General features: G+C 44.6%; 1 protein-coding gene across 3 annotated transcripts in view; it reads left to right on the forward strand.

Moving 5' to 3' along the window:
* ASTN2 (astrotactin 2) overlaps positions 1 to 22,261 on the forward strand; it is an 897,588-nt gene that overhangs the window by 521,575 nt on the left and 353,752 nt on the right. For all 3 annotated transcript variants that reach the window (XM_082470412.1, XM_082470411.1, XM_082470413.1), the window contains one exon: positions 14,449 to 14,599. In XM_082470412.1, the coding sequence (XP_082326538.1) occupies positions 14,449 to 14,599 (151 nt within the window). The remainder of the gene's footprint in view (positions 1 to 14,448; positions 14,600 to 22,261) is intronic.

A 22,261-nucleotide genomic window follows, 5' to 3' on the forward strand; every position in this document is an offset into this window, starting at 1 on the left:
TCTCTCATAAGGCACAAGACAGACCTCCCTCCTGGTCACGACCGCCTGAAACTCAGTGTCCTCTCTCAATACCCTTCTCCAAAACCCCTGAATCTTCATCTGGATCTTCTGTTGCCGAAACTCAAGACACACTGAACCAGACTTAGAAGCTCTGAACTGAAGTGTTCCTTAATTATTTGTAGACACATCTCTATTTATGTCATTCCCCTGTTCAGAAACTTAGAATGGCCGGGCACTGCTTATGACAACAGTCAGCAAACCCAAGTAGACCTGCCACAGAGGGGCACCGTGAAGAACTTCCAAAGGGGCGTGATCATGGGTAGTTTACAAGCAATTGATTTCCACATCCTCAACCTTCATGACATTCTGCTTAAGATTCACATTCCCAAGAGTGAGCCTCTGCTTGGCCTGGTTATCAATTCCCTCACTCACCTCACTCATTCACAGAGGAATGCAAGCACCTTGACTGATGAATCTACAAGGCTCTATCCATGGTGTATGTGTGTATGGGGGAGTGATGTACATTTCCACAAAGCTAAGGGGGTGCTTTTACCAGAAGGGGGCATAGATATTGTATGAACAAATCTAAGGGCTGTCTACTGCATAGTTTCACCCCTTTTATCACACATCCAACCCAGTGAAATACCACAGCCTCCTTGAAGTGTCTCTTTTTGTTAATTATGTATGCATGTGCATTTGTGTATATGTAATGTTTTCTTGATTTTGGGGGGAAAAATAATATCATAAAGTTTTTCCATGTAATTAGCTATACCTGGAAAGCATAATTATAAATTTTCACATAACTTATTATATGAATGGATCGTATTGTCACTGTTAGATATTTAGATCGTTCCCACTTTTAACCCTGTTATGGATGATACTATGATGAACATTTTTGAACATATCTCTTTACCTGGCTGCTCTTTTTTCCTTTACAATGTACTACTATAATCACTAGGTCAAACTGTATGAACACTTCAGAAGTTTGGTAGATTTTGCCAAATCGCTTTCCATAAATTTTGGCAATTTATACCAGCACAAGTAGAAGAGGAAGAATATCATTTCACTCTACCCTCGTCAGCACTGAGAATTATCATTTGACAAAAATACTTGCCAACTTGATTGGTGAGAACTGCTACATTCTTGTCAATGCCTTTTGCATTACCACCCATGGTGCAAGCTCAACTCTAATGACCTATTTTCAGTCCATAATATTTCTTTTCCTCTTCCTCCTCTTCTTTCCTCCTCTTCCTCTTTCTCCAGTTCTCACTTATTTTTTTAAAATAAAATTCTGTTTATTTTTGAATAATACATGCACACAGCTCAAAATTCCAAAGATACAAGAAAGTAGAAGTCTTTCTTGATCCACACACCCAACTACCACCCGCTCCCCTCATCCCAAACTGGAAGTAACCTCCTCCCCTTCTGACTTCCCATGGACCTTTTTGCTATGTCTTCTCTGTTCTTCAACACTGCTAGCTTTTTGGAGGGCAGAGACCATGGCTTAGTCTTGTCTGTACTTCTGACTCTTCATAGCACAGGAGAGGGTATAGCAGGTGCTCAGTAAGTATCTTTGTAATGGATGGTTACATGGAATGATGGGTATATGAATGGATGGATGGACGGATGGATGGATGCTTATTTTGTTGATCCTAAAGAAATTAGGAAACATTGTTTCAGGCTTTGCATACCTAACAGTCTTGTAATTATGGATGATCAGCGGGCAATTACCTAGCGATTTCCACCACATTAAAAACTCCATTCATTAAATTGTGCTACAGATAACCCTGATGCTTCAAAGTAGCAATATTTCTTTTCAGTAAATGAATTACTAGTGTTTAATTACCATAACTCACTATCCACTACTATATGTTTTGGCAAGTAGCTGATAGACACAGGCTTTTCCTGCCTGGAATTTACATTTTATAAAGTAATTGTTTGTAGGCTGGTAGAGGTGCCTCGTGTTCTATGCAAGCTGGAGTCTCTTGAAAAATTGCATTTTCTCCTAACCTGTCACTACCATGCAAGGGCAGCAGGCACCCCAGGTGCTGACTGAGAAGGGCAGTAAGAGGGACTTTACAATGGCTGGACTCTTGCTCGGTGCTGGACAACACGTGGGTGCTTTAGGTGGTTTATCTCATTTCATTGTCACCTCTGTCCTGAGAGGGAGGTGCTATGATCTCCATTTGACCAATCAGGAAGCCGAGATCAGAGACACCAAGTGACTCTCTTGAAGTCACACAGTGAAGCTTCCAGGCAGAGCTGGGATTCCGGCTCAGAGTCCCCTTACTGGCATCCCGAATGCTTTCTGATGTTTCAAATTATTTTCTTTTCACGTTTCTTTTCTTCCTTTGTTCTAACAATGCTTGGAATGTTATTTCCTCCCTGCACCTATATTACAGAATCGATTTCCCTACTTTCTGGGATAGAATTGCATTCTCCAGGCTTCTTTTCCTTTCTCTGGCATGTTGTCTCCTCCACTCCCCACACGCATTACCCTCTAACGCCTGCCCTGTCTTTCTTCTCGTTTCCTCTTCCTTTCTTCTCATTTCCTCTTCCTTTCTTCTCGCTTCCTCTTCCTTTCTTCTCGCTTCCTCTTCCTTTCTTCTCGTTTCCTCTTCCTTTCTTCTCGTTTCCTCTTCCTTTCCTCCTCCTCCTCCTCCCCCTTATTGTCCCCCTCTTCCTTCAAGAGCCAGTGTATTGCTTCTCCCTCCAAGAATCCTTCCCCAACCAGCCCAGGAAGAATTCATTGCTTCCTTTTGGAGATCTCATGTATTTTTATGCATCTATGCTGTAAGTATTCACCCCACTTTATAAATCTTGTTGTCTCTGGCCGCAGCCTATGCACTTCTTGAGAGTGGGGCTTTGTCTGGGCACCTCTGAGTGCTGAATATCTAGCAGATGGCCTGGTACTCAGTAGGTGCCAATGCATCCCTGTTGTGGTACATTCAGCAGCTCTGAAGTGTGAGTGGCTGCAAAAATCTTGTCTCACCCTAGAAGGTATAGAAGGGGGGCATTGAGGGGTAGCACTTGCCTCTTTGCACAAGGTGCATTGCCTCGTTTATTTCACCCAGTCCCCCAGGCACTGAGGGAACATTGCAATGATGCATTTATAGAGGAGGAAACTCAAGTTCAGAGAGGGAGGTCACTTGGGTGAGGACACGCCCTTAAGAGTTTAAAATTTTCTTTTTCTGAAGGCAAAGTCTGTCCCCCTTTCCCTACACCACATATGCCCCACCAGGAAGGAGTGATTTTGGTGTTATTGTAACTGAGTTTTAATTTCCTGTCTCTTCTTATCTGGACCCAAGCGTCTGGTTATATTCACAGATCGACAGATATTTAGAGAGAAGCTTTCTCTATCAAAGTCTAGGCAGAGGCTCTCAACCCAGGGTCTGTGCTGATGGTCCATGAAATCCCCTAATAATAAATTTTCACTTTCACCAACTTCTCAGTGAAATTTAGCCTTTCCTTCCATTGCAGACATGGGTGTATTAATAGCACCTGTGACTTTTTCGCCAAGAGAAATCACATGTAGTTTTGTACCATCTTACGTTTGTTGTTTCATTTGTTGCAGATGTCTTAAAACATAGTTTATTCTCTTCACTACTTCCAATTTACGGTCATTATTACATCTGTTCCTAGACCTTTTTATTTAATGTGTCAATAAAGAAGCATATATATTATTAGATGCCAGTTGGCTTTTTAAAAAAATGTTTTGATAAATGGTTTCTTATGTAACGCTTTTTGTATTTGATCTTGTGTGTTTAAAAACATTATTCTAAGATGTGGCCCATATGCTTCTCTAGACTGACAGAAGGGTTACAGGTTGAGTTAAGAACGCTTGTTTTCCCAGCTTGGAGTAACTTTCAGGGTTTCAGCCTGAAAAGCAGGCTATTGTCAGTAACAACCTCAACAATAAAAGCGAGGGTGTCCGTGGAGTGGTTCACATACATTTGCATCCATTCACTCACTCATTCGCCCATTCATTCATTCATCTGTCCAACAAAAGTCTGGGTACAATGTTCCAGGCACTGGACTGCAGTGAGCGTGCCAGAGCCCCGGCCTTCGCAGAGCTTTTATTACCTCACGTCATCCTCATGTAACCTAAGAGTTAGGGGTTATTATCCCTGATCCATGCTTGGGGAAACTGAGCTCAGAGAGGCGGAGTGACCTGTCTTCTCAGCGAATAAGTGGCAGGGTCTGGGTTTCAGCCCAGGGCTTCTTCCTGGTAGCACAGTTGTATTTATTTCTCATTTCCCTGCTGACTGTATACGACCCTTGATTTCCGTAGATGCAGAACAATGGAAATATTGGATATGATGGATACAATGGAAACCATGGCTATTCTCTCCCCCTCCCTCCCTCATTCTTACATTTCCACCTCTCCTTCTTGGGAAGTCACATAAGGTTACTAGAAATCTGAGCTGGAGGGACCCTTAGCAATCATCCCATCATTTTATAAATGTGGAAGTAGAGGCCCAGAGAGGGTAGAGGGTTACCTGGGGACACATAGCAGTACAAGGTAGAGCTAGACCCAGATCCCACTCCTCCAACCCCCAGCCAGAGCCTTTCCTGCTGGAGGATGCAGCCCTGTTTACTCCCTAATGGTGGGCTCTCCTCTGCCCCTGTCAGGCAAGCCCCTCTGCCCTCCCAGGACACCAGGGTCTCCCACCATCGCCGGGCAAGAGGGCTTCTGGAGAACACAGCACCTTTCCACCTCTTGGAGCCCACCTTAATGAGCTTCCCTATGAGATCAAACCTCCGCATTGTCACTGAACCTTTTTGATTTCTTTTGAATATAATGATGGGATTTGCAAGGGGCAGGAGAAAGGGGGGAGGGTTGGCAAGGAGGAGGCTTTCTATGAATGAGCAGTCAGCACAGGGAGGAAGAGGTGGCTTTTTGCCAAAGAAGGATGGTCTCAGAGATCAGATGGACTCCAAGGTCACTGTGTGTGTGGGGGTCACACATTATCCCAGCACCCCTGGGGAAAGCCCAGATGTGACAGAACTCCTCCAGGCCACTGGCTGGTTTTGCTTCAGGGCCTGACACTCCCCAGGGAAATATGCTCCCCTCGACACCCAACTCCCACCCCCAGTTCCCTAGGTTAGATTGTCCCCTCTGCCATATGCTCTCCTGGTATCCTGTATTTTGTAAGCATCTATCATAATTTATAATTATAGATATAGACACAGATATAGATGTAGATGTAGATACAGATACAGGTATAGATACAGTGACAGGGACTTGCTGGGTGGCTCTGTTCCATTCACTGAGCTATAAGTTCCAGGAGAGCAAAGCCCATGTCTGTTTTGCTCTTTTCTGTATATTTAACCTCCAACCTCCATGGTGGTGAGTGCTGGGTAAATATTTGTGACATGAACAAATGCATTTCCAAGATACAGCAGACCCTTATGAAGGTGTCTGTATGAGCCTGATGATGGTGAAGGCCTTCTACATCTTCTGTCTCATTGAGTCCTGACCACGACCCTGTGAGCTGAATTTTACTGTCCCTATTTCACAGATGGGCAGTGGCCACATAGAATCATTTTCTCTTTGTCCCCAAGACCACACAGCTGATGGGCCTCATTCACCCCTCCTCCTCTTCCTTCTCCTCCTTGCTTATTCAGTGAACAGCTGCCACATACCCAGCATGCAGGGGGAAGAGAGTGAAGAGGATCTCTGCACGCAGGAAGCTGGCAGGCTCCTCAAAGACACAGGCACTCACAAGAAGCTCTGAGACCACTCAGCACAGCGATATGTATTCCTGACCTAAATTAGTGCAAACCATAATTGCTAAAGGAAGGGGAATGATCAGGGTCAGCTGCAACACCAGTCCCAGAATCTCCAGGTGGGAAGGGATCCTAAGGAAGAAGGCAGGGCCCTACTGGGATTGGAGACAGATACACCAGAGCACAGCCACGGTGTGTCACAGGGCAAGTCCCCTCCCCTCTGTAAGCACCAGGTCCTGATCCAAGTGTGTGCATTTCTGTTTTAATCAACAAAATGGGGATAAGAATGGCACCATCCCATAGGGCTATAGCAAGCCCTACGAGATCAGATAGGGACTTCCCTGGTGGTCCAGTGGTTAAGACTCCGCACTTCCAATGCAAGGGACACGGGTTCAATCCCTGGTCGGGGAACTAAGATCCCACATGCATGTGGCCAGAAGAAAAATTTTTTTAAAAATTAAAAAAATAAAGAAATAACGAGATAACCCATGTTAAGTTCTCAGGTTGTAAGTTCTCCATAGATTGTAGCCATTGTTGTGACTATCACTATGATATTGTACTGCCCTCCCCCGGAAGCTTGACTTTCCTCCACCCCAATCCCAGAAAATGGCCATCCCTCCTCAGGTTGCATTTCTGCGGTGGCCAGCAGCAGCAGGACCTTGGGAGATAGTGTTCCCATTGCTCAATAGCTCTGACTTTAAAAAAGCCCAAATCTGCTTCCCTGTGCCATGTGCCAGCTCACCCCAGCCCAGAAGCCATCTACCAACTAAACTTTATAAAGCAGATGCCATGTGCCAGCCACTGTCCTGACACTGTTCCTAACATGATCTTCAGCTGGTCTCAAAACCGCTTAATCCTCAAAACAGGGACTTACTTCCTTCTTTCATAAAACAGGGATGATCATATCATTTGCATCACTGTGTTTTCATGTGGATTAGGAAGGCTGACACATGTCATGCTTGAAACATTTCCTGGCATATTATGAACGTTCAGTAATCATGAACTATCATTACTGCTGTTGTTGTTATTGCCATCTTGATTATATAAAATCGTAGTCTGTGTTATTAGTCTAAATAAAAGCAGAATCTGCTTCTAGAACCCTCTGGTGGATGCGTGCAGCTCCCAGGGTGAAGGGAAGAATCATGGAGGCCTGGCACGCGGAACCTTGTCTAGCTTGTCTCCCGGCAGCCTCTGCCATACCCCATCTCCTCCTCGACACTCCAGCTTCCCTGAATTGCTTGAAGTTCCCCCAATCAGGGTATACCCTCTGCTACTTCTGCCTGGAATACCCGTATCTCATGCCACCCTCCTTCATGTGGCTAATTCCTGCTCAGCCTTTCTGCCTCAGGTTCAATACTGCCTCCTCCAAAAAGCCTCATCTGACCCCCCACTACCAAAGTCTGGGTGGATGGGGTGGCCTCTTTATAGTCCTGTGGCCCCAGTTATGTTGTGAGGTTAATTGTTTTTGTTTTTCCCTTCCTCCTTGGCACATGCTATGGCATATCTATCCCTATATCCGCGCCACCACCCCCCCAACCCCCGCCAGGAACCAGCCCAGGGCCAAATTAGGTATCAATGAAAAAATTTAAGTGAGTAAATGGATACTCTGAGGCCCCAGGTCCTCCTTTTTTCTCTTGCATCGAGCTCCTTACATTCTCAAGTCATGGCCTTTGCAGTTTTGCAGGACAGTCAGATGATTCTAATTTTAGCTGGCTGTTGGGCACCTTCTGATAATATTTGGCATACATTGTCTAATTTATTGCCCTCGCTAACTCTGCCAGCTAGGTATTAATATCTCCATTTTTCAGACAAGAAAATGGAAGCCCAGGGTTTAAGGGACTCACCCCAGGTCTCATGGTGAGTGAAGCTGGGGGACAAACCTGCCGCGTATCACTGTTCTCCACGGCTGCCCCTGCCGCCGGGGCTGAGAGCCTCCCTGAACCCAGGGCGGGGCTGGGCAGGGGGGGAGGGCACCTTGATTCCTGACAAGCCCTGTCCTCATTTCCTCCCTCTCTGGGAGCTCAGGAAACAAGGCCGCCTATTGTCATCAGAGAGTGATTAGTCTGCACCCGTGGGGGTCTTGTCACTGTCTGGGCCCTGAGTCATCCATTAGCACCTCTCTGTGAGTGACACAGACCTTTCCTGGTGTTTATTAACAGGGGGCCACGTCAGCATCTGTTCCCAGCCGCCCGCATGGGGCTCAGCTGACTCGGCCGGCCAAATGGAACCCAGGTGATGCCTTCACACTTAAGGAATCAGCTAGGGAGGGGATGGCAGCCCCACTCAGCCTGGTAGGGTCTGGCTGACTCTGTTTTGAAACCAGTATTATCAAAAAAAAACAAAAAGAATTAGAGTGTTAGAACTGGAGAGATGCTTGGAAACATCTTAGACAGCGGTTGGACTTAATAGATGCAGAAATACAGGCAGAGTGAGGCCAAAGGAGAGACATAATAATAACCAGTTCAGTACCGGGCATACAGTAGGTGCTCAAATATTTGTTGAATGAATGAATGATATATGTATTTGCATTGGGTTTTTGAGTTTGTAAAACGTGATCCTACGCATCTTGTCATTGCATCCTCACAATAATCCTACATGGTTGGGAGCTAGAAGGATGCTGTTCCCATTTTGCAGATGAGAAGGGTGAGGTTCAGGAGAAACTTCATGGAGGACAGGGGTCCGCGGCCTCTTAGAAACCGGGTCGCACAGCAGGAAGTGAGCGGCGGGCAGGCAAGCTAGCGAGCAAGCGAGCGAAGCTTCATCTGCCGCTCCCCGTCTCTCCCCGTCGCTCCCCGTCGCTCCCATTCGCTCCCCATCGGTCGCATTATCACCTGAACCATTCCCCCCGCCCCCCACCTCCCTGTCTGTGGAAAAATTGTCTTCCACAAAACCGGTCCCTGGCGCCAAAAAGGTTGGGGACCGCTGATGTAGGAGAAAGAATGTGGGTTCTGGAGTTGGACATACCTCAGTTCAAATCTAAACTCTAACACTGACCTGCAGGTTTTCCCATGTAAAACAGGAAATGGCAGTCCAGTCTGCTGTGTCTTTTTGTAAATACAATTTTATTGAAACATAGCCGTGCTCATTCACTGCATTTTGCATATTGTCATTGCATATTTTCTATGGCTGCTTGTGTTTTGTAAAAGCAGAATTGAGTAGTTGGAACAGAGACCATATGGCTTGCAAAGCCTAAGATATTGACTATGGATTTCTGTATAGCAAAGTTTGCCAACCTCTGTTCTGCCTGGGGTGTGTTAGGTACTTAGTTAATGTTGGTCTTTTCTCCTCTCAGATGAAGGAGAAATGGCTTTACTGGGATCCTTTTTCTAAGACTTTATAGGCCTTGTAAATACCGCAGTGTAACATGCAGAACGTGGAGCTGGAAGGTGTGGTGTGAGGAACACTGGCGTTAAGAGCCAAAGACCAGGGTGTTAATCTCGGCTCTGTCCTACCGTCCGACTCAGCTTAAGGATGTCTCTGAGCCATGAGTAGTGGGTTGCCTAGCATCCTCTCAAAACTCATGTCTACCCATAACCTCAGAATGTGACCTTATTTGGAGATAGGGTCTTTGCAGATGTAATTAAGATAAGGTCATAATAGATTAGGATGGGCACTAAATCCAGTGGGTGGTGTCATTGTGAGAAGAGGAAAGACACACAGACACAAGGAAGAAGGAAGAAGGCCGTGTGACAATGGAGGCAGAGATTAGAGTGATGCAGCTACACGCCAAGGAACGCCAAGTTTGCCAGGAGCCACAAGAAGCTGTGAATAGGCAAGGAATGATTCTCTCCTAGAGCCTATAGAGGAGTCATGGGCTTGCTGACATCTTGATTTTGGACATCCAACCTCCAGAACTGTGAGAGAATACATTTCTGTTGTTTTAAGTCACCTGGCTTATAGTACTTGTTATGGCAGCTCTAGGAAACCAGTACACTGGTGTTGTCCCCTTTTATTCCAATTCCGATTGAGGCTACTGTGACATGTACGTAGGCCAGGAGGTGGCACTGGGCAGTGTGCAAAGGTGGCACAGGCTCTGTTCTTCCAGTTCTTCCTCCCCTGAGACACAGAGGGATGGCTATAGATTTCTACCAGCTTTAGAGTTAGGAGAGCTCTGACTTGCCCAAGGGCACAGAGCAGGTTGGACAAGCTCAACGGTGGCCTGGAGAAAGCTCAGGACCTGACGTCAGGCAGACTTGCATGCAGACCCTGGCCTCAACACTTCACATCCATGCGACCCAGGCCAGTGACGTCTCTCCCCAGTATCCCGTTTCTCCAGCTGTACAAGGGGAGTAAAAATGTACACCTTAAGGCTATGGAGACAGCATGGGAAAGGAGCCTAGCACAGTTCTCCCGTAGGAGGTGCTCAGGAAGTCATAGAGGATGGAGATGATGTTGGTGATGATGGTGATTTCTGGCAGAGCTAGGACTCTCACCGGGATCTCCCCATCACCCCAGCCCACCTCCACCTCCAGGGCTGTTCCCTCCATCCCTTTGTGCCCTGCTATTGGGGCAGCTCTGAGCTCCAACAGACCCCAAATCCGGCACTCAGCAGCTGGGATGAGGGATTGAGTCCTGAGTTAAGAAAATGCCAGCGTCTGCCTTAGCTCCCTCTGTCACTTCCCAGACTGACACAATCACTGCTCTCAACTCAGTAACAGCCCCCGTGTCAGGGCTTTGTGTTTTAAATAATGTTCCCCTGGTATAACCGATGTTTATGCAGAATCAGTGCTTTCAAAAGCTAACAGCCTCCTTATTTGTATAGCCTGAGCTGTCGCCAGATTGCCCTGGAAGGTGAAAATTTGTGCTTGTTTTTCTCCCCTCTTCCTTTGTTTCTCTCTGTTGTTCTGTCTCTGTTCTTTCCACTCGCACAGTATCTTTCTCTTCACTTTCATTCTCTGTCTTTCTGTGTCTGTCTCCTTCCCCCATCCCCTTCCTCTCTCCCCCCTCCCCTCCCTCCCTCCTCTCCACCTCCTCCGTACACTTCCACATTTGTTCTCCTTACCTTGGTATTTTCTCCTTTTTTAATCTCTGGGTCTTACTCCTGTTTCTCCCTTGCTTTCTCCTGATCTAGCTCTGCATTTTTTCTCTCTTTATACCCTTTGCCTCCGTCTTCCTCTCTTTTAATCTCCCTCTCTATGACACTCCTGGGTGTGTCTCTCTAACTCTCTCTGTCTCCCTCTCTCTCTGTGTGTATCTATCCACTTGTCAATTCATCCATCCTTCCATCTATCCATCCATCCACCTTCTTCTGGATGAGGGTGTTTCTGCCTCTCATTTTCCCTTCTTTCTTTCTAGCACATTCTCTGTATGTTTATCTCTTTTCCTGCTCTCACACTCTCTCAGATTGTCTCTCCCTCCGTCTTTGTCTCCTTCCCTCACTTATCACTGCTTCTCAGGATATTAATATTTTAATAGCCTTAATGTCTTTCCAGGACCCTCAACCCTTTCCATGATTCAAAAGTGGCAGATCTCCCAAGAGCTTCAGTTCAGGGACTGTTGATTCTCTTCCTCCATCTACCTGTTACCCTGACCTCAGTCTATACAAAGTTAGGAAGTGATGGATAAGCTTGCAGCTCTCTTCCTCACATGTTCTTTTTTGTCCCTATACAACAGCCCTGAGCATGAAGGATTTGGGATGGGAACCCAGAGGTGGGGGTAGGCAGGGGAGTGTCCTCGCTGGAGATACTCTTGGTAAAATTACTGATTGGTGGCGGTGGCATCCATGCCTTCTGGTGTTTTCTTTGTTTCACTTGAAAAACATTTACTTAACACAAGTTCTTACCAGGCCTTGTGCTGGGGGCTAAAGTGGAATGACTAAGTCATGAACCTTTCACTCAAGAAGCTTACAGTCTCTTTGGGAAACCACAGAGTTGTTGATGAAGATCAGTAAGATAATAGATTTAAACAATGGACTCAAAGGAAAAAGGAATTAATTCTGCTTGGGGGAAGTAGAGAAGGTTTCACAAAGGAGGTCACAGTAAGCTTGGTGGAGGTAAGGACTTTGTCCAATGTCACTACTGCATCCCTAGTACCTAGAATGATGCCTGGCACATAGTAAACACTCAATAAACATTTGTAATATATGAATGAATGAATTTGAATATGAACTTGAATTTGAATAATTTTTAAGGATTCTTAGGATTTTGCGGGGGAGAAAATTTGGAGATGAGCATCCCAGGCAGTAAAGCATGGTTAAGGATTCAGAAAGGTAAAGGTACATAGTGTACTCAGATCCCCTCTTCAGGGCTGACCCACCCATCCTCCAGAATGTGGCTGAGGCTCACAGCTCTGTCCCTCACTGGGCACTGCCTTCAGCCACAAGGAACTGCCTCTCCCAAGGATACCCACTTCCAGATGGCAGCCATGCCAATGACTGGCTGACGTGGTGTTGCAGAGGCCTGGATCCCTTGCCTCCATTCAGGGTGTCCCTAAAGGGCCATCCAAGCTCCAGAGCTCCCCTCAGGACCAATGGAGGCTTCAGATCTACATGGCATCAACCACATGGCAGGACAGCCTCTCCCCTGCCCAGTCCTGCCTTGCTCACTTCCTACAAGTATATCCCACGAGGGCTCCTTGATAAACCTCGTATAGGCAATGCTCTGTTTCAGAGTCTGTTTTCAGTGAACCTGACCTAAGTTTGTGTGTTTAGGGAATGAGAAGAGACCTGTGGCTATCAAAGGGAGACTATGAGGACAAGGTAAAATGTAGCCAGGCAGGTAGGCAGGAACCAGATTATGAAGGACCTTGAATGCCAATGAAACTAATTTAGATTTTCTTCTATAAGTAATGGAGAACTATTGATCCATGGGGTATCTAATTAGAGCAGGGACTTACTAAGTTCACTGGCAGTCAGTATGAAAGATGGGATAGAAGGGAATGAGGCCGGAGTCAGGGAATAAGCTAGGAGACTGAAACCTGGAGCTCCAAGCCTGAGGAGAGAAAGGATGGGGGAAGGGATGAAGGATGGTCCAGAGACATCAGCAATAGTGCTCACTGGCCTCCTCTTACAACATGTACATGTACCAGCATCTCCCTTCTTTCAAAATTCCAGATTCCATGAGGCATACAACATGGAAGAATATAGTGCCTCTTTTTACTGCCTGTAGTGTCCCTTTAATAATATCTCCTGCAAGTGTAGGCATCATAAATAACCCAGTGCTAGGATATTCCTTATTTGGGGCCCTTTTTCCAGAATCTTCCATTTGTATCTCTCATGTAATAGAATTTTGGCAGATCCATGGATTTTGGTCGCTAGTCTAGTCTTGTCTCTTGTGAACCTCATTTGGGAGGAGCCATGCATTTGCCTAGAATCTTATCACCTTTACAACAGCTGATGCTACCATTACTGATGGTGCGATTTGTATGCAACAGTCTGAAAAATAAAGTTCTAGGGTACGAGGGTCAGACAATTCTGTGTTTGTATCTTGGCTCTGCTGTTTATAGGCTGTGTAATAATTTGGGGTAAGCCCCATACCCCCCATAGCTTCAATTTATATACACAACGTTGGAATAATAGGAATTTTGCAGAGTTGCACAGTTGTTATGGGGAGGTCTGGACTCTGTAGAAACATGAATAATGCAAGTTAAGAGTTGTGTAGTGGGAAGAACTTTCTCTTTGGACTCAGATGGAGCTTGGCACGGACTTTAGTTCTGCCACAGTATAGGCTTGGTGACCTTCAGCAAAACACTTCACCTTTCTTTTTTTTTTTTTTTAAAATGAAGTATAGTTGATTTACAATATTGTGTTAGTTTCAGGTGTACAACAAAGTGATTCAATTATATACATTTTTTTTTCAGATTCTTGTCCATTGTAGGTTATTACAAGTTATTGAATATAGTCTCCTGTGCTCTACAGTAAATCCTTGTTGTTAATCTATTTTATATATAGTAGTGTGTATCTGTTAATCCCATTCTGCTAATTTATTCCTCCCTCCCTTTCCCCTTTGGTAACCGTAAGTTTGTTTTCCATGTCTGTGAGTCTGTTTCTGTTTTGTGAATAAGTTCACTTGTATTTTTTTTAGATTCCACATGTAAGTGATATCATATAATATTTGTCTTTCTCTGTCTGACTTGCTTCACTTAGTATGATAATCTCTAGGTCCATCCGTGTTGCTGCAAATGGCACTATTTCATTCCTTTTTATGGCTGAGTAATATTCCATTGTATACATGTACCACTTCTTCTTTATCCATTCCTCTGTTGATGGACACTTAGGTTCCTTCCATGTCTTGGCTTTGTAAATGATACTTCACCTTTCTGAGCCACAGTTCACTTATTAGTAAAATGGAAATCTCATGCCTACTTTCCAAAATTATGAGGATTAATGAAATAAACGGTACCAAGTTCCAATTATATTCCTCTTTATCAAAACTGACAACCATCGGAAATTCCATGGCGGTCCAGTTGTTAGGACTCGGCACTTTCACTGCTGGGGCTGGGGTTCGATCCCTGGTCAAGGAACTAAGATCCCACAAGCCGTGAGGTGCAGCCAAAAAAAATACAACAACAAAAAACTAGACAACCATCATGTCATATGATGATATACCTATTGAATTTGTTTCTTTTTGTTTTTCTTCTTATTTTTTAAATATATATTTCATTTTCTTCATTGCAAGTATAATACATGATGATCTCAAAAGTAATAAATGCACATTAAAATTATTTTTAACCCAATGATACAGATGTCTGTGGAATTTAACCATCTCCTTTCTCTCCAAGGGAAGAAGCCATGCTGTCCACATACTTTGAAACCATCAATGACCTGCTGTCCTCCTTTGGGCCCGTCCGTGACTGCTCTCGGAACAATGGGGGCTGTACTCGAAACTTCAAGTGTGTGTCTGACCGCCAGGTGGACTCCTCAGGATGTGTGGTAAGTGCCATTGGTCTGTGAACATGGTGCCGGCCCAGGTGCCAAGGCTACATGCTGGAGGCCCCTCCCTGTGAGGGGCAGCTGGTCAAGGAAGATCATGCTACTCATAGCACCTACCTCTGTGGCCTTCAGCACACCAGGCTGCCTTGGTTTCCTCATCTGCAAAGCGGGATAATTAAACTTACCTCCTGGAAGTGTTGGAGGAATGAAATGAGATATTAGAGCTTTAGTACCCAATAGGTAGGTCCTTGAGAGCTCCTGGCCTCTGGCTCACCAACACCCCAGGCCCTGCCCCTGCCCTGCCCCACCGGTAGAAGATCCACCAATCCGCTGCAAGCTCTTAATTGGATTAAGGGTCTGAGGGTGTGGTCACTCTCAATCCCCAGGTAGAACAATGAACACCTTTGAAGGAATTCTGTTTACAAATCTCCAGAAGCACCTCTGGATAGGATCATGTATAAAGGTGCTCAGAATGGAAATGAGTTGGGGCCTTAGCCCTCCCCAGTGTATTCACACTGGGGTTTAGCCTTCCAGGAAGCTTACAGTCCAATTGAGAGTGAGGTAGGGCCTGCCTTATTTCTGTGCACTCCGTGGGGAACATGTCACCTGTGCAGAAGAGAAGTTTCAGCTGAGACCTAAGGTTTGTAGAAGGCTTCCTGGAGAAGTTGGTGTCTTAACGGGCTTCAAAAGATGGGTCAACGTACATTAGGAAAAGAGTGGGGATGGCCAAGGCAAAGCCATGGAGGGGGCGTGGTGGCCTTGTTTGCATGGAGCTTTAATATCAAATGTGAGATAAGGACACAGAAGAAGATACGTGAAGATCATTGTTGCTTATAGAACAGGGTCCTTAACTGGATGATTTGTTTTATAGGAATGACCAAGGGTGCTTGTTTAAAATGCACATTCCAGGTTCCACAGTAGAAATTTTGATTCTATAGATGGGTTTCTGTCCCAGGAATCTGAATTTGTAACAGTGTAATGAGTGTGTATATGCGTAAGACGTGGGACTGTGTTGGAAGCACACTTGGGAAACATTGTCCTACAAGCTGAACACCTTAGCCGGGTATTCAGTGCCTTCTTGATCTGGCCCCTTTCCAATCTCGCCATCACTTTACTTCATTCTCCACTAGAGCCAAATGGAGCTAATTAGTTGTTGTTCCTCAATATACTTGCCACCAATGTGGGAAGCAGAGTGACTTTCCAAGGTCTCACCACAAGGTGGCAGGATGGAGGCCCAAGAACGTGTCTCCAGTACTAGCAGTGTTAGAGCCACTTTGGGCTGCTTTCCTGAGGAGCTGAGAAGAGACAGCAGCAAAGAACCTTGGAAAGAAGGCTGGTCTGAGTGAAGTGGGCTTACGCCTGGTCATTGGCGAGCTTTAAAATCTGTGTTGACCTCATTAGCCTCAGTTTCTTAATCTTTCAAAGAGAGCAATAGCTCTTGAACTCACAGGTTTTCTGAAAAACCAAAGAATATAACTGGAAATTATTTGAGATTTACCCAGTGCCATTTGTGTGTGATATGATGAAAGCCACAGCTACTGATGTATTTATGTAGGGGATATGATATGCTATTTGGGGCCACAAAAATTCAAGAGCACCATGTATTCAATTTCCTATAGTGCTTCTACAACTGAATTTTATTTACTTTCTGCTCCATCCATTGGCAGTGGAAACGTAATTGTAGTCAGTTTAGGTGTGCTGCCTCCTACCACTTCCTGAATGTCTAAGTTCAAGGGGACTGAGGTACTTGTAAGGCATGGGAGTAAGGGGATGCTTGATGCTGGACCATTACCTCTCAACTCCAGTACCTGCTGTCTCATCTGGCCCTTGTCCATCACTCTCCCTCCTTTTTGGCATAAGCCAGGGCGTCCCTGTTCCACCTAATTTATAGGTGCATGGTCCATCCTGGCATCAGCTTCCGGTTCTCTTCATCCCCACCACTCGTCATTTGAGGCCATCTGGTTTTAACCATTAGAGAGCTTACCCACCCTATTGAGGAAATGAGGAATGTCCAGCAGCTCTTCTATACAACCCTCAGGACATGAGGGTCTGAGGGGAGCTGGCCGAAGCCCTCTTGATCCAGACAGACCATGAAGGCATTTGTAGATGGCAGCTTTCATGTCAGGGCAGAGCACTCGACCACATTTACCATCCACTGGACACTATCTGGCAAGTGAGACACAGATCCCCCCTTTGCCTTCAGATCCTTCAAACCCACCTGATTTTCTACAGCCCTCGTCCTTTCCAACCACCCATGTCATTAGCCTGGTGGGAATAGAGACAGGGTCTCTTTAACAAGGTCATCTTGCTTGACTCCCAACATGGCTCTCTTCCCCCCAGATCAAGTAGTCTTTATGGGTGGGAGGGAGGCCACTTCTCTAACAGATCACAGATTCTTCCTATTATTACTATTATCATTATTCCTTCTAATTAGACCTCAACTTCTGAAACCCAAAATTAAAAAAAAAAAAATTTCCATCTCTTGCTTGGTGTTCTGATTCTACTGTGCTAATCTTCTCCTGGGACAATGGGTCCTCAGGCATGCAGCTGCCCAAATTGGGGAGGGTCATAGGATGTGTGATAGGCAGAATAATGGACCCCCAAGGATGTCCACATTCTACTGCCTAGAACCTGTGAATATGTTACCTTCCATGACAAAGGAGAATTCAACTCACATATGGATTTAGTTGCTAATAAGCTGAATTTTGAAGAGAAAGATTATCTTGAGTTATCAGGATGAGCCCAATGCAACCAAAGTCCTTAAGTATGGAAGAGGGAGGCAGCAGAGGAATTCAGAGCGATGCCGTATTGCTGGCTTTGAAGACAGAGGAAGGGGGTTATAAGTTAAGGAAAGTCTCTAGAAGTTGGATGAGGCAAGGGAATGGATTTCCGCACCCCCCCGCCCTCCAGCTAGAGCCTCTAGAAAAGGAATGTAGCCTTGTTGAGACCTTGAATTTAGCCCACTGAGGCTTTTTTTCTACATCTAACCTGTAGCACTGCAAGATAAATTTGTGTTTCTTAAACTGCCATGTTCATGGTAATTTGTTACAAGAGCAGTAGAACACTAATGCAGGTGAGCAATAATATGGGAAGGGAGGTTGATCCTGGAGATAACATATAAAAAATCATCCTGTTATTTTGATTTTTAATTATTTCCAAGGAGACCCTCACCTCTTGACCAGGGATAAAGTAAAAGTGAATGAAGCATCAAAAGAGGGAGGGGGAAGGAGTCTTGTGCTCCCCTTCAATGTGCTAAAGAGTAAAAAAAAAAAAAAAGTTATCTATTAGAAGTGGTCTAAATGTGACAAACACAATGATGTCAGCAACGCACAGCTTGAAAAGTAAGCTATGGTTCCATTTATTCTGTGTGGCAGTATAAACATTGCAAAATTCTAATCAAGATAGAGGGCAAAACCAAAGAAAACCGTAAGCCCTTAATCACGATACCCTGTGGAGGAACTGCCCACCGTCTCTGAGTAGCTGAGACAAACCCCAGACAATCTGGTGATCAAAACGTATCCTCCTCAGCCCCTTTAGAAATGTCAATTCACAGCTTACCGTCAGTGTTCCAATTTTCTGTTATTGTGTAATAAACCTAATTTGCAGCAACAGGGATGGACCTAGAAATTATCATGCTGAGTGAAGTAGGTCAGACAGAGAAAGACAAATATCATATGGTATCACTTATATGTGGAATCTAAAGAAATGATACAAATGAACTTATTTACAGAACAGAAGCAGACTCACAGACTTAGAAAACAAACTTATGGTTACCAGAGGGGAAAGGTGGGGCAGGGGAGGGATAAATTAGGAGTTTGGGATTAACATATACACACCACTATATATAAAATAGATGATCAACAAGGATCTACTGTATAGCACAGGGAACTCTACTCAATATTCTGTAATAAACTAAATGGGAAAAAAATCTGGAAAATAATATATATATATATATGTATCATATATATATGTCATATATATGTCACATATTTGTCATCTATATCATATATAAATGAATATCACTTTGCTGTACACCTGAAAATAACACACTGTAAATCAAATATACTCTGATATAAAATAAAAATTAAAAAAAGAAGTTCTATTGAACAGTGGTTATCTAGAACACAGTTTATAGTTCTCATTTTTAAAAAATATGGCTGTATGAAGATCATACCTGATTTTGAGAGTGTTAGTAATTTGAAAAATTAATTGCATTAAGAAAAGAATGAGTTAAAAAAAAAAGCAACTCTGGCTTAAAACAACTCGTTTGTTTTGCTCACAGTGTTGTGGGTCAGGAATATGCGAAGGGCTGAGCTGGGTGATTTGTCTCTGGTCCATGGCAGGTAGTGTATCTGTAGCTGGAGGATTTGCTTTCCAGAGGACCCCTTCACTTACATGTCTGGTTCTGGGGCTGGTGTGGCTTACAGTTGATCCTGGCTCTGTTAGACCTCAGCTGGGTCCGTCTCTAGAGCACTTGCCCATGGTGTCTCCATTTGGCTTGGGCTTCTCATGCCATGGAGGCTGGATTTGCCAAGGAAATATCCCAAGATCAAGTGCTCCAAGAGCCTAGGCAGAAGCTGTACGTCTTCTTAGCACCTAGCCTCAGAAGTTCCAGGACATCATTTCTACCACAATCATTGGTCAAACAGGTCATTGATTTCAGCTCAGATTCAAGGGAAATGAACTGGACTTCACTTGTCCATGAGAGGAGTAGAGTAGCCAAGAATGTGTGGCCGTCTTTAATCTACCCATTTTCCTGCAGCTTGGACTCACAGACCAGGAAGGGACCCTGGAGATCTTCTAGCCAAGCCAGCACCTCTCCCACTATACAGACAGAAAAACAAAGGGCTAGAAAGATGCGGGAGTCGCTCACGTTCATGTAGGGAAGCAGTAATAGAATCAAGATTTGATCACAAAACTCCTTCCATGCAGTTGTACCTTCCTAGGTCATGGCCTTTTAGCATCGTCCTTGCCACTGTAGCAGTCCAAATATTGACTTAGCAACACTGTATCCAGCACTGTGAATGTAACAGAGGATACAAGAACAACAGCCCTGCCTTGTTTTATAAGCTAGTTCAGAAGGCAAGATGGGCTTCGGCAGGGCTGCAGCGTGACCTTGAACAGGTCACTTTGTATCTCTGCACAAGAATATCCATCAGGGCTGATATGAACACCAGAGGGAAGGGAGGAGATGTGGGAGAGAACCAACACTCATTGAGCACCTACTGTGTGCCATTTCACTTATGTTCATGGCAGTTCAATGCTTATAACCACCCCCCTAGATGGGTATTATTGTATCCATTTTACAAAAGAGAAAAACTAGTACTATAAGAGCAACCATCCTCACAGTGACTGCGTGCCAGACATGATTCTAAGTGATTGGCTTATTTTAACCCATTTAATTCTCCCAGTCATCCTATGAGCTAGGTTTTATGATTATCTCCACTTTACACGTGAGAAAAATGAAACTGGTTGAGAATGGGAGTATGGGGAAAAGCGCAAAGGAGTGTGGGAAGAAAGGGCAGTGCTAGGAGCCTTCCTAGAAATTTAGGACTGAAAGAGGTGCAGAGGTTTATACACTTGCTGGACCCTATAGAGTGATGGTATCTTTTAGGAGGTGTGTCTAACGTCATTTTCCAGCCCTGCCTCTGAATTCCAGACCAATCCCACTCTACCCCACCCCCTGCAAGTCACCCAACCACATTCCCACTTCCTCTTCTCCCTCTTTTTTTTTTTTTTTTTTTTTCCCACTTTGACCTAAAAAGCCATCTGGCCTCCCAGGTGTTAGGAAGGACCAGAGGACCCCTGATTGCCCTTGAAATGCTGAGAGGCAACAAAACAAAATGCTGCCTTTTAAAAAGCCAAGATGAGTAAAGTTACAAATTTTCATTTATTATAGGTCAGGCCCCTCTTTGGCACCACTCAGAGGGAAGCGGAGACTGACATCTGGTTCAGTTAGGGAGAGGGAGGCTGCTTCTTTCCATTCCTCATGATTTCCCCTTTCAGTGACGCAATTGGACTGTAATTAAAGGAAACAAAACTCAAGAAGAGCAGGGAACACAAGTAAGGGGAATCAGAAGAGTGAGAAATCGCTTTGAAGCACAGCCCAGGCCTTGCTGACTGGGAAGCCCGGCCCAGTGTGCCTGGCTTCCTGCCCTTCTGTACGGGCAGAGCGGGGCTGAGCCTTGGTGGGGTCTGGGCCCTGCCAATTGGGTCTTTCTCCCCAGAAACGGACTCTCCATCCCTGCAGGTCAGCGACAGGGGGTGTGATGGATTCATGGTACAAGCAGGATAGGTTTTGCCAGGGTCCAAAATAGGAGGAATGACGCTTGTCACGTTTTTCTTATTAACCATCTTTATAAATATGCAGTCAAGAGGCAAAGCATCTTTATGCAGACCCTTTCCGAGATGCTTGGTCTGGGAAACAGGATTTAAAGGGTGAAGCATCTTTTATATGGTATCCTCATCAAAGTGTCTTCTGCTCAAACAGGTCCATAGACAGATAATTTTCTTTTCTTTTCTTTTCTTTGTTTGACAAATCACTTTATTATTGTTTGTCTCAACCATATACACTGCCCAGAAAGTACCACATGCATATGCAGTGTGGTGCGTGTAAAGAACCTCTTCTTTAATGGCTTCAAGGAGATATTTGCCTTTTTTTTTAATCAGTTTTATTAGTTATCTATTTTATACATATTAGTGTATATATGTCAATCCCAATCTCCCAATTCATCCCACCACCACCGCCTCCCACCGCTTTCCCCCCTTTGTGTCCATACGTTTGATCTCTACATCTGTGTCTCTATTTCTCCTTTGCAAACTGGTTCATCTGTACCAATTTTCTAGATTCCACATATATGCATTAATATATGATATTTGTTTTTCTCTTTCTGACTTACTTCACTCTGTATGACAGTCTCTAGGTCCATCCACATCTCTACAAATGACCCAATTTCATTCCTTTTTATGGCTGAGTAATATTCCGTTGTATATATGTACCACATCTTCTTTATCCAGACAGAGAATTTTCTATATGCACCTTTATCCGTAATACTAGTACCGATGGCATTAATTAATAAAGAAATCAATGCTATCAAATATATCAATAATAGTCTCACTGATGGAGATGCATCTAGAGAGTGTTTGAGTGCTGATTATGGACCAGGCCCTGGGATAAGTGCTTAAAATGCATCATCACAGTGAATCCTCATAGCTGCCTGATGAGATGGGCATGATTACTACTCCTGTCTTGTCCATGGGAAAAGGGATTTAGAAAGCATGAGAAATTTGACCAGAGCATAAATTCAAACCCAGGTCTATCTAAATCCAGAGCTACTCTCTTACCTCATCAGATGGCAATTTCCAGAGGCTGAGGATACTTCCCCAAGGATAAAGCAAATGTCCCCATGTCAGGGAGCATACAAGGAGGGGACACTTCCTTCTCCCCACCCTCCGTCAATGTCCAGGGTTCCTTCTTCCTCATCTGTATCCAGGAGATCTGGAGGAAGAAAAAGAGAGTGAGTATTGGAAAAAGGGAGAGTCAGTGAAGGAAATTTCCAAAGAAGGAAATTGGAACGATGCCTCTTGACTCAATGCCTGTACACAAGGCTCAGACTTTGGGAGGTGAAAAGGAAGGGTGTTCTCTTTCAGTTGGGAGCTGTG

The sequence above is a fragment of the Balaenoptera physalus genome (assembly GCF_965194825.1).
Source record: "Balaenoptera physalus genome assembly, chromosome: 7".
Classification (NCBI taxonomy): Eukaryota; Metazoa; Chordata; class Mammalia; order Artiodactyla; family Balaenopteridae; genus Balaenoptera; species Balaenoptera physalus.